Below are 12,177 nucleotides of genomic sequence, written 5' to 3'. Positions count from 1 at the left end.
ATATATACACACACATATATATATATATATATATATATATATATATATATATATATATATGTATACACACACACAGTATAACAACATAACTATTTTTATAAGTTGCTCCATTTTTACTACTGTTAAAGGGATCGTTCACCCAAAAATGAAAATTGTCATAATTTATTCAAGTTTTTCCAAATTCAATCCTTGATTCAAATTTCTCATAAGCGTAATTGATTTGGTCTAAAGAGAGAAGAAGTTATGATTATTTTTGTTTGAAGACTACATATAAAATAGCTACCAAAATAAATGTTGGTAACTACAGTTTGAATAGAAGTTGACAAAAATGCAATGACTTTTCGTCGACTAAAACTAGACTAAAACTATGAAAGACTCAAATGACTAAAATGTGACAAAGACTATTAAGCGTTTTCGTCTCAAGATAAAGTCTAAGACTAAATCAAAAATGTCTGTCAAAATTAACACTGACACCAAACATGAACATTCGCTTTCTGACTGATTTAATTTTTTTTTTTTTTTACTTTCATCTGTGTGTTAAGACTTGGTCAATAATACTTAAAATTTGTAATTTTTCAATAGCTGGAAAAAATCTTTTACTCAAGGTTGGAAGTTTGGAGTAATAACAATTTTTTTTTTTTTTTATTGTTAAAAATAAGGGTGCACGATAAATCATATTTTAATCTTTTCTGCTTCTCTTGATTAAGCATAATCATCTGCAATATTGGCCAGTTGGTTATTTATCCTGATTTATTATTATTATTATTTGGCATTTCTGTTTTCTTGCACTGGTTACAAGCCTCCTTGATGCTTCATGCTCAGGGTTGCCAGATGTCAAGGGTTTAAAAGAATATATTTTCTTCCCAGTGTTTTACTTAATTTTCCCAACCTGGCAACCATGCACACAAGCTGATGAACTGAAGACCAGCAAAAACATATCTGATTATGATATTCTGCTCAAATAAAAGTGTAATACAGCCAGTTTGTTCTCCTTCATGAGGCCAATGTGCTATTTGCTGCAACTAAATCTGTGAGGAAACCTTCTCAGGTGACGAACTATGATAAATCCAAACAATGAAGCATGGCTATATTGTATGTGGCAGCTGTAGTCTGTTTTATTGTTTCAATAGAAACATGTTACCATCATGTGGAATTATTGGAATTAATATTAGAAAACTTCACTGTTTTAACATCTAGTACAGCGGAGAGCAGACAGGAAGCGGACTGGGACAGAGAGAGGGGGGCGGGATCGGGAAACCTGGTACTCGAATTCAGGTCGCCTGAAGTGCATCTGCACTATATGTCAGAGCGCTGCCCAGTCGGCTCAGAGAAGTTTCTCAGGGTTTTACCATAGACTGTATAAAAACATGGACGTAGTGTCCGTGACGTCACCCGTAGGTTTCTGAAGACTATGGTACTGACTCCCTTTTGGAGCCAGCCTCTAGCGGCCAGTCGATGAATTGCAGTTTTAGTCACTTCTGTGCTGGTTTCACGAGAGAGACCGGAAGGTTGCCGCTTGGGTTTTACCAGTTTTAGGCTGCAGAAAGTGTGTTCATTTATATGATAAATATAATAAATCAGGAATCTAAATGAGGTAATGAGTTGATGTTCTCTTGATTTGTGCTTACATGGAAGCGCAATCATTTTGATTAAATAAAATTAATTTCTCAAATGAGAACAACAGTGATTAATAATTGTGATTATAACTGATAATCACGATTATTTTGCTCAGTTTGTCATTACCCTACACTCTGACATAGCTTGAACATGAAATAAAAGAATATGAGAAAATGACATTTTGTGGCATTTTCCTGTGTTGTGTCCTGATTGAGTGAGGTCAGAGAGGTCACAGCTGAGCAACAGTCTCAGAGAACAAGCTGCCTCATTCATGCAAAGCCACTGTTTAAACAACACAATAACATTCCTCAAATCCTGTCAGCTGTCACCAGTGCCTGTCTTCACCCCTCGTGGAAGTATGGAACAGAAAGGGGAAAGAAAAAACCTTCAAGAATAAGAGATGAGGGTTTCTCAAGAGCATAAGCCACTTGAGGGCCGTTGAAGATGACACAAGATACAGAACAGTAACACAACGGGCTGTGTGTTTGTCCGGGCGTGCGTGCCATGGGCGACCCCATCCTGAGTACTGTAGTCATACCACAAAAACACACAGCACTACAGATTGTATGGGTAGGCAAGGCAGTGTCACGTGATGGGTGATGGCAGGTTGCCCCAGGCTAGTATGCTAATAACACTGACTGACCTAAGGTGCGGTTTCATTGAATCCGGCCCTGAAACTGGATTTGCTTGTTAGGAAGTGTAAGGATTACCTTTCATTAGACCAATTACAGCAGCAGCAGCAGGGCCACTATCGCATGAGTCAGCATGTAAACCAAAGCACTCATGACAGACACAGTCACACATCCCTCTTGTGTGAGCCTGTCTGTCATGAGTGCTTTTGATCTATTTACTCGAGCCAACGCAAGCTTGAGCTATTGCTGCAAGCAAGAGGCAAAACAAAAGGTTTTGAGAGAGTTTTAACAAAGGAGGCAAAGTCTTACTATTTTAATGCTCTGAATGTGAACATCATATTTTGGCAAAGTGCTGTGATCATGGAGATTTTTAATCTTAAAGACACTGGACTATAAATGCTAAGGGCTGCGAGATTAAGGCTGTTCAAACTGCACATGATTCCAAAATCAATTGATTGTATTTGATACGTAGGAATAACATATTAACATTGTAATTTTGCAAGTGATGTTTGTACAGCCAGTGAAGTCAATATCCAACATACCTGCAACTTAATTTAATATATAAACTATTTTTCATCTAACTCGGAGCAAAAAAATAAAAATAAATCTACAGTACTCAACATAAATACACACACCCTCTTCCCACTAATACACTTCATGGAAAGATGGGAAAAATGAAATGCATTAAACATATTCTTAACAAAATCTTTGATAATTGATCAAGCAGACTTGGTGGAAAATTATGTCTCAGAAGAACCTTAATATGTATTCTAAGTAAAGAAGTAACAGCTAAATTTGTTAAGTTTCAGAGGGTGTGTACTCATTTATGCTAAGTACTGTATATCCATGGCCATGCGAATATAGTTTAAACAACAGTATTAATACTAGACCACCATAAAACTGTGGTAGCAATAACTTCAGCACTGTGACATCACAGACTATCAGAATACATTTCAAACAGGTGCTGGATACTATTTTCTCGACATAAAGGAGCTTTGGCAGCACTAGATACTGTATCTGACATGCAGTAGTTGTATTATAACATCATAATGGTCTAACCATAAAGGTTTTTGTATTGCATGTACAACAGTAACAAAAAGAGTCTTGCTCAAACACTTAAAAAAAATCAGGATAAGATTATTCTGGAAAAAGCATGACATGATATTCAAGGACTTGTTCTAGTCATAAACAACTCAAATGTCCTTCAGTGAAGGTAGCCATTAAAAAGAAGGATACTAACTTTTTAACCGAACGTAGGAGTAGTTTAGCATTTCAGTTCAAAAATACCTGCAGGATGACCTTGAGCTAATAGAAAAGACTCTTTTTCCCACTCAATGTTTCATTATACAAGTAATTACCAACACATATGCAATAAAACATAATAATAACTTCCATTCTTGATTATGTTTGTGAACTTTGTGGACTCATATGCAACGTGAAGTCTAAATATATAGTGTATGGGTAAACTAGCAACAGCAAGAAAAACTAGTTCCAAATGCATCACCGAGAATTTTCCATAGGCGCCACTGTATTTATTGCATATGTACAGTAAACACACGTTGTCACCCGTGGAGTGAAGTGTAAGCGAGATGTTTTAAAAGATTATTTCAACTAGCAATTCATAACTACAATTTGATGTGTATTCAAGTGACTTTGGGTGGAATAAAATGTACAGGTTGTACATTTTAACACTAGCACAATAACATGAAGAGTAAATAAAAGATTTACATTAGGTGTGTAGTTTATGGGGGAAAATGATTGGAAATAGCTAGGGGTGACCCCGAATAGTCGACGATCCGATGCTTCGATAGGAGGAGCCTGATTCGACTACCAATCTCACAGTCGAATATTCGTGGGTGTTATGATCATGCCATTTTGGCAAATGGGGGTGCTCAAATGTCGATTTCACATAGAACTACCGGTTTTCTCCCAATAAGTTAATATACAGCCTATAAGATAATGTTTTAAATTAGAATCTGAAAATAAAGAAGCTTTAAATAAACATTTTAACGTGCGTGAATAAATCCAACCACCACTATAGATTTCAGTTTCACTTTCCATAATCCGTGACCGAGAGAGAAGCATCTTGGCGGCAGGGATTTAAAACTTTAACAAGACTCAAATTGACACAGGCAGAGTGAAAGACTGGATTTTTTTCGATCAGGTAGGGTACAAGTGATTTCAAAACATTTCAGCAGGGTTATATATATCGTGTACATATTATTTATCTCGTATAAGATGCATTTGGTTGAGTTGCGCTGCAGTAAAGCGCTTCATCGTAGTAGGCTACTACGGTGATTATCTCTTCAGCACGCAGCGAGAGCAGGACAAACAACAATGCAGAATATTAATAACTATGACTGGGACTGTCATATACATAACATTATAATGAGAACACTATTATAATAAGAACGCGTCCACAAAAGAAGTTCATTCAGAGCCGCACAGACACGTTCATTGATTAAAAACCTGCAATCAAATGCTTCATTCTACTGGTCATCTTCAGCGCGCGCAGCTCAAAACAGACATGGAGAACATAAATAACTACTATCATATACATAACGTTATAATGAGAGCACTATTGTAAAAAGTGTTGTGAATTCTTAGGGTTTCGCTGACGCTTAATGTTAACGTAACTATCTTTTAATCAAAACATTGATTTTAAAACATTATTTACCCCGTTTGTATCAGCTAGCTGTCCATTACACATTTTCCCTCTGCGTCAGTATTAATGACTGTCAAATGTATTTTGACCCCCCCCACCCCTTGTTTCTTGAATAAGGCCCAATGACTAGGTTGGCATACCTCTTTTGGTAAAGACATTAGTCGATTCCTATCACAGTTGAAGTTGGACAGTTTCTTTAGTTTTCCAATACTTCTTGGCAAACTCTGAGGGAAAAAGAAATGGAAAAACACTTACACTAATATCTACTTTAAAATAAAAATGCATATGACCAATGATAAGACTACATGACAACTCTAATTAGTAAGCCAAGGTTTTTTTTTTAAGGGCATCATTGCATAATGGATTTTGCCCCCTCAGGCTTATGGTCAGAGGAGCTCAATCCTGCCCCTGGAGATCAATCTTTCTTTTCTGCAGAGTTGAGATCCAACCCTAATCAAACGCATAAATAACCACGCTTCTGGGGTTCACAAAACGAGAGCAGGTGTTAGAGCAGGGCTGAAACTAAACTCTGCATTTCAAAGGCCTGCCCACCATTAAAAATAATTACTTTAGTCAGCCCCACATTATTCTTCTAATTATTGATATTGTTGTCAGCAATTAAAGTGTCATGTCATGATTTAAAAAATATATTTTTCATACATATTTCTTAAAAATATTTTAATTTAAAAAGTATGTGTTGAACTGATATTCAATTTAGTTGTAGTTCAAAAAAAGAATTAACTAATTTTAATGACCAAAAGGTTTAGCTGTGACCCACATTTTGTACTGCGTGATTTTACCCATTAATGAATGACTGAATGAATGAATGAGTGAGTGAATGAATGAATGAATGAATGAATGAATGAATTTTACCCATTAATGAATGACTGAATGAATGAATGAGTGAGTGAATGAATGAATGAATGAATGAATGAATGAATGAATGAATAAATTAAATGAAACAAAATTAAATTAAATTAAATTAAATTAAATTAAATTAAATTAAATTAAATTAAATTAAAAAATGTGGAAACTTCCAACAGCATGGCATGAAGTCAAGTAAAAAAAAAAAATGGAATTCCACTCCAGAAAAGTGATTCAATTAAATACATATAAATAAATAGCAAAGTACCTATAAAATAAATGTAAATTAAAACTAAACTAAAATGAATTATTATAAGAGTAATACTTGATAAATTAATTTGCCTGCTTTTTTGTTTTCCCTCTTGCTAATTGAACGCATGTAGACAGTTAGTAGGCTCAAGTGCTTTAACTTACCACCAGCTGGTTTTCTGTCAGCACTAGTTCTGTCAGGCTTTCACAGTTGCCAATGCTCTCCGGCAGGTGAACTAATCGGTTTTGATCTGCTTTCAATATTGAAAGCCGTCTTAATTTTCCTAAGGGAAAACATATATTACAGTATAATTACTGCATACAAACAAAATCAAACATCACAGCTCACTATCGTGCGCTTTTAACAACAACAACAACAGTGGATCAGTAGGTTAACCACAAGTACAACTGCTCCATTAATATACGCTCTGCTTTTTCTAAATGAAAAATCAAACTCCATCCATCATTAAGGACAACAACTAAACAGAAGCACACATAAACAAAAACACAAGCACTGCAGTTCGTAGTCGGGTCCTGAACACTGACCTAAGCCCTCCGGCAGCATGTCTATGAGGTTCTGGGACACCAGGAGGTCAGTGAGGGAGAGGAGGTTCCCCATCTCCTCTGGCAGGTGCTCTAACTTGTTCTCGGATACATCCAGACACGTAAGGCTTCTCATACTCCCCAGTTCCTGAGGCAGAGAAAGCACATGTGCGCACCAACACACACACACAAATGTAAACATGAATGCAACCACAACCACACAAAAAAGCCTCTAGGATATTGAGGAAGTCGAGTAGCTTGTGCTTGATTAATAAAAAACAATAATAAACATTACGTTCAAATCAAGTGTAAATTAATATAAAGGAGCAGAATACATGTCTGATGAAGTAATACATGTTTAAAAAAACTATGCAGGAGAACAAGTGTCCTTACAGATCCGACAGTCCGATAGACTGACAGTTTTTGACATCAACAGGACATGTCAGAAATACTTTACCGGTGGTATTTCAGACAGCTGGTTTCCATCCAGCCACAGGTCTTTTAGACTGACAAGACAGCCTATTGTCTCAGGCTGCAAGAAAACAAGTTTGACAGAGTTCAGACAGAGCAGCGAGAACACAGCAGGTGACTGTTACCAACGTGCACAAGAATGCAGGCCAATGCGAAACATTCGTGAAATGGCATTCCGACGTAGTCCAGCCTCTTATTACAAGGGGTCACATTCATGGAAACAAGGGTTTTAAACTTGGACAAACAGTTCAATGTGTGAATCTCAAGAGACCTGCCGAAAACACGTATCACCCCAAAATTAAAACAAAGAAAACTAATTTTATTTTGCATAAAGAAAACATATTTTTAGGAACATTAAAAGATTTTCATTCAAAAATCTAAATTCTGTCATCATTTGCTTGTTCCAAACCTGTATGAGTTTCATTCTTCTGCTGAACACAAACGAAGATATTCCAGTAACCAAACAGTCGATGCTCCTCATTGACTTCCACGGTATTTTATTCCATTCTATGGAAGTCATCGAGGTCCATCAACTGTTTGGTTACCAACATTCTTCAAAATAACTTATTTTATGTTCCACAGAAGAAAGACATTTTCTTAATATTTGTAGTGTTAAATGGTGCGGACCTTGCGAAACTTTAAACCTGCTCCCAAACACACGTAAAACATTATTTGGCTTGTAGAGAGGCTTGAGGATGCGGCTTCAACTCGAGCTCCTGTATACTCACTGGGGACTACCGGTGCTTGGAAGACAATGGATGGCTTAAATTATGCTAAATTACATTGGTGGAGTTGAGGAGATGGAGGGAGGGTGAAACAGCTTTAGCACTGCTCATATGCTCCGGCAGTGAACTGAAAGATTAGATGGGCTCACTCCTTCTGAAATTGCATGTAGGAATTTCATATAATAAAAACAAATTAATCCGAAAAAAAAAAGATTGAAAACAGCCATCCGTAGTCCGTTTTCCTTTTTAAAGGGGCCATATGACGTTGCTAAAAAAAGGTTTATGTGGTTTAAGGTTAAAAAAACATTATTTTCCACAAAACACACAGCGTCTCCACGACATGGCGGCGGTGGCAACAATACTGCAGCGAGAATCAAAGTTACGCCTTCTTTCTTTGCGTGAACATTTGGGCGGTGTTATGCAAATCTTCCCACACAGTGACGTAGACATGTGGGGGCGTGTTTAAACGAGGCGTTTTAGGAGGGCGTGGACCAGTCTTAACTTTTATAAAGAATATCTCTTTGGGTTTGAGACTTTAGTCTTTGCAACTTTAGGGATCTTATCTATTCATGAACAGCTTGTAACACTCCAAAGAGAAAGGAAAACTTGAAATTGCATCATATGACCCCTTTAACAGAGATGACTATTATTCTGAGCCCCAGTAGTATTTGTCTGCAAGCTTAAAACTAGGAGTGAATTACATGTCATATGGCAATTAGTCTTTTGCATTTATGCCATATACTAGAGTGAAACTTGAGAAGGGAGTCCAAAGATCCCACAACATGCCTGTAAATGTCATTCTCGTAGTTGTTCATTGGCGGGATTATGCTAATTGTGAAAGATTTGTTGATTATCAAATCTGAGGTTTACGATGCAATTGTGAATCCAGAAGAGTGTTTTCAGGAAGGGCCATTTTACGCACTGATTACTCCAAATTAGAGATGTCGTGATCACCCAATTTCACAATTAACCACGATTAAAATAGTCATGGTTATTAAAGTGTACGAAATTGGGAGCTACGGAAAATCTGGAAAAAAATGGAAAATCTATTTTTAAAAATGCACTGAAAAGAAGTCTATCAGACTGAGATGAACTACTTGCACGACACCTGTGCTCTGCCGTCTGCTCGGATGGTTTGTAAGGCTGTGGTGCGCGCACAGAGCGTGAACTTTTAGAGTATTCTCTCAAAATGAAAACATGGAGGATCAACACAATTTCCTGGACTTGTATCTGCCGAAAAAGTGTTTTAATTAAGCTATTTAGGAGCATTTTGGCTAACTAAAAAAAATGATTCAGTAGTTGAAGGCGGGTTCCCAATATGCAAAACATCCAAACGAAAAGCATCAGCAAACACATCTGATGTTTCAGCACCTGAGGGATCACCATCTGATTCATGCCCAGATGAAGGTAATATAAGGTAGAAGGTATGAAGGTAATACATATACATTGAAAGGGTATATATACTTTTTTGTTGTTTTAAAGGTTCATTTTGGTATGTTTTGGTTTCAGAGTATACTTTACCTGTTGGTTTTCTGTGAAAAGTAGGAATATGTCTGTTAATATGTATGTATGTCCTAACAAATGATGCAATAAAACCATTAATATAAAGTTGCTAAATGTTTGTGGGGGTTTTATTTGTTGCATGAAAGGTAAATCTATAATAATCTTAGAAATTGTGATTGTTTTATCAGGCAATAACCGCATAGTCAAAACTAACATTGTGACATCCCTACTCCGAATTTACTCACACATTTCATGTCTTTATGCAAAATAAACTCTCTATTGAATTTGGGATGAAATGTGAAGTGGAAATGCCTTCTTCATATTCAGCCCAATACTCAGATAAGGTTCCAGAGATGGCGTGACAGCTGACATATACCAAGCCTTGTGCAGTCAAAGTCATTATTATTGTAATTAGTCCATTTAGAGCTAGTCATGAAAATCACAACACTTACCAAATTATACAGTTCATTGCTTCCAACATCCAGTTCTTCAAGTTTCTGAAGCTGAGACAGAGACCTGAGAGAAACAAAATGGAATAAATATGAATTTGCTTTTGCCTTATGCACACACATACACAGCGTTAGGAGGCGTACACTTACTCTGGTAAATATGTCAGCAAGTTCTCTCGGAGTTCCAGTGATACCAAGTGACAGATGCTAGATGAAAGAAAGAAACATTGCACAATCTTCAGTATAATGTTATATTTAAACCATTACACATTTTGAGCAGTAGATTATTTTGCATTTTCTGAATTTCATTTGCATTTCAGGGTCACCATAAATATTACCATTAAGAGAGATGTTACTGATATTTTATTTGAGTAACATTCACAACACATAGCTTATTACAAGTCCACATAAAGACCATTAAATTATATCATGTCTCAACCATAAGCCCATATACAGTCAGAAGTTTGGAATCATTTTAAATGTGTTTTTCTTCTGCTCACCAAGGCTGCATTTATTTGATCAAAAACAGTAAGAACAGTAATATTTTGAAATATTTTTTTACAAAGTAAAATAACCGTTTTATATGTGAATATATTGTAAAATGTCATTTATTCCTGTGATCAAAGCTGAATTTTCAGCATCATTACCCCGGTCTTCAGTATCATACAATCCTTCAGAAATTATTCTAATATGCTGATTTGCTGCTGAAGAAACATTTCTGATAATGACCAATGTTGAAAACAGTTGTGCTGCTTCATATTTTTGTGTAAATCAAGACACACTACTATTCAAAAGTTCTGAGTAATGCAAACTCCACCAGAAATGTCTACTCGTTTTCTGTTAAAAAAATAATAACATGCAGTGAGATAAAGTTCATCTATCCGCTTACAGAGAGAAGGGAAGTACACCAAACACACATCCTGAGATAGCAATCACAATCTTCCAGCACATGCTCACTGCTCTGAGCCTCACAGGTGGGGCAGTGACATTTCAGTTTATTTATTTCAGGGCTTCCAGGAGGCTTTCTGCTATTTTAAACCTGATTTGGTTTTAAAAACAATAACTACACCAAGTGAAGTAACAGTCAACAGGAGGGCAAGAGGACTTCCCTGTTCAAACTGAACATAAGCCAGTAATCCACAGACAAAACCACTCACGTTTCTAGACAAACAACTGTTTCATTTCTCAGTAAATGGATTCAAAACAAAAGCGAAAAAAGTAAGATGAAAGAAGCAATGTGTGGCTATTTGACCGCTTCAGTCAGTCACAGGGACAGCTTGACTTCGAAAACAAGAAGTGCTGCTATTTGTCACTATAACTCCACGGACATTTAATCAACCCGGAGAACGGACAAGAGTTCAACACGCTTTCAAACGTCTGGAGCTCAAGGCTATAGAGACAGCTAAAGTCACACAGACATTAATGAGGTTTGTCTCCTGAAATGAAAATGGAGAGAAAAAAAAAAGAAGAGGATTATTGTTCAAGGCAGCAGCGAATGGAGTATTTCAATTCCACAGACAAAAGCCTTTGAACACTGCAGTAATAACTGTCTGCAATCAGTCATAGTGTCATTACTGCACATTAATGTTTTTTGTTCGCTATTCGAAATAATAACCAGCCAAATATAGGTGAGGGATGTGCATATGTGTGACTGTGCTGACTGAGAGGATGCAGTGAGGAGAAATGTCAGCTAAAAGATCACAAGACAGTATTGAACACTCTGGAATTGATCTCTATAATAATATCTGCTCACTGACAAAAGATCTCCGCCTCACTGAGCCAGATTAAACCATCGACAAGAAAAAAATAATTATTTTTTTCCTCTTTCAGGCATTTTGCTTGTGTTTGAGGTAAGGCAAGCATAAATTCATCCACAATTCTCATAATGCCCCCTTATATTTTACTTTCTTTTACAGGCAGTACAACAAATACTACCATGACGTAAAAAAAAAAACAAAAAAAAAAACACTTTACATATTGTTGGCAACAATAAGATGTTTTTTTTTTTTTTGGTAATTAAATAATGAAAATGAAAATAATGACAATGCAAAGAAAGAAGAAAAAAAAGATCCTTCATTTCCTTTAAGCAAAATGTCTTGTCACAAATCACAAAAAAATAATATTCCACAAATGCTGATAAAGTCGCTTTGGAGCATCAATGTGCAGACTTTTTTGTGTTTTTTATATTTAGTGTTTTATAGGGATGTAACGATTCGCTCAACTCACGATTCGATTCACGATTCTGATTTCATGATTCGATTCACGATTTCTTTTTAACAAAATGAGATTTAAGACAAATGATAAATTAAATGTGTCCTTTTATTATTGCTTGGACAAAATGCTGCACGTTTCTTTGTGAAATTGAAATATAACACTATAATAATATACTAATATAGCACTTCCATAATATAATATATTGCTCTTTTGTTGGTTTTGATTGCTTCTATTGTCCTCATTTG

At 36.1% G+C, this 12,177-nt stretch overlaps 1 protein-coding gene and 1 long non-coding RNA gene across 3 annotated transcripts in view; one reads left to right on the top strand and one right to left on the bottom strand.

Annotated features, from left to right (window-relative positions):
- LOC107664700 (uncharacterized) overlaps positions 1-7,093 on the top strand; it is a 7,321-nt gene extending 228 nt beyond the window's left edge. Inside the window, exons 2-3 of the long non-coding RNA XR_001631482.1 lie at positions 6,199-6,201; positions 7,017-7,093. This is a non-coding gene — a long non-coding RNA (uncharacterized LOC107664700). The remainder of the gene's footprint in view (positions 1-6,198; positions 6,202-7,016) is intronic.
- Positions 1-12,177, bottom strand: part of LOC107664698 (leucine-rich repeat-containing protein 1-like) — a 69,144-nt gene that overhangs the window by 13,418 nt on the left and 43,549 nt on the right. For both annotated transcript variants that reach the window (XM_016455342.1, XM_016455343.1), the window contains exons 5-10: positions 9,869-9,925; positions 9,722-9,785; positions 7,028-7,102; positions 6,574-6,718; positions 6,193-6,311; positions 5,055-5,138 (exon numbers count right to left, since the gene is read on the bottom strand). In XM_016455342.1, the coding sequence (XP_016310828.1) occupies positions 5,055-5,138; positions 6,193-6,311; positions 6,574-6,718; positions 7,028-7,102; positions 9,722-9,785; positions 9,869-9,925 (544 nt within the window). The remainder of the gene's footprint in view (positions 1-5,054; positions 5,139-6,192; positions 6,312-6,573; positions 6,719-7,027; positions 7,103-9,721; positions 9,786-9,868; positions 9,926-12,177) is intronic.

The sequence above is a fragment of the Sinocyclocheilus anshuiensis genome, unplaced genomic scaffold (genome assembly GCF_001515605.1).
Source record: "Sinocyclocheilus anshuiensis isolate Anshui unplaced genomic scaffold, SAMN03320099.WGS_v1.1 scaffold455, whole genome shotgun sequence".
NCBI lineage: Eukaryota > Metazoa > Chordata > Actinopteri > Cypriniformes > Cyprinidae > Sinocyclocheilus > Sinocyclocheilus anshuiensis.
This window is presented reverse-complemented; position numbering and strand designations above follow the sequence as displayed.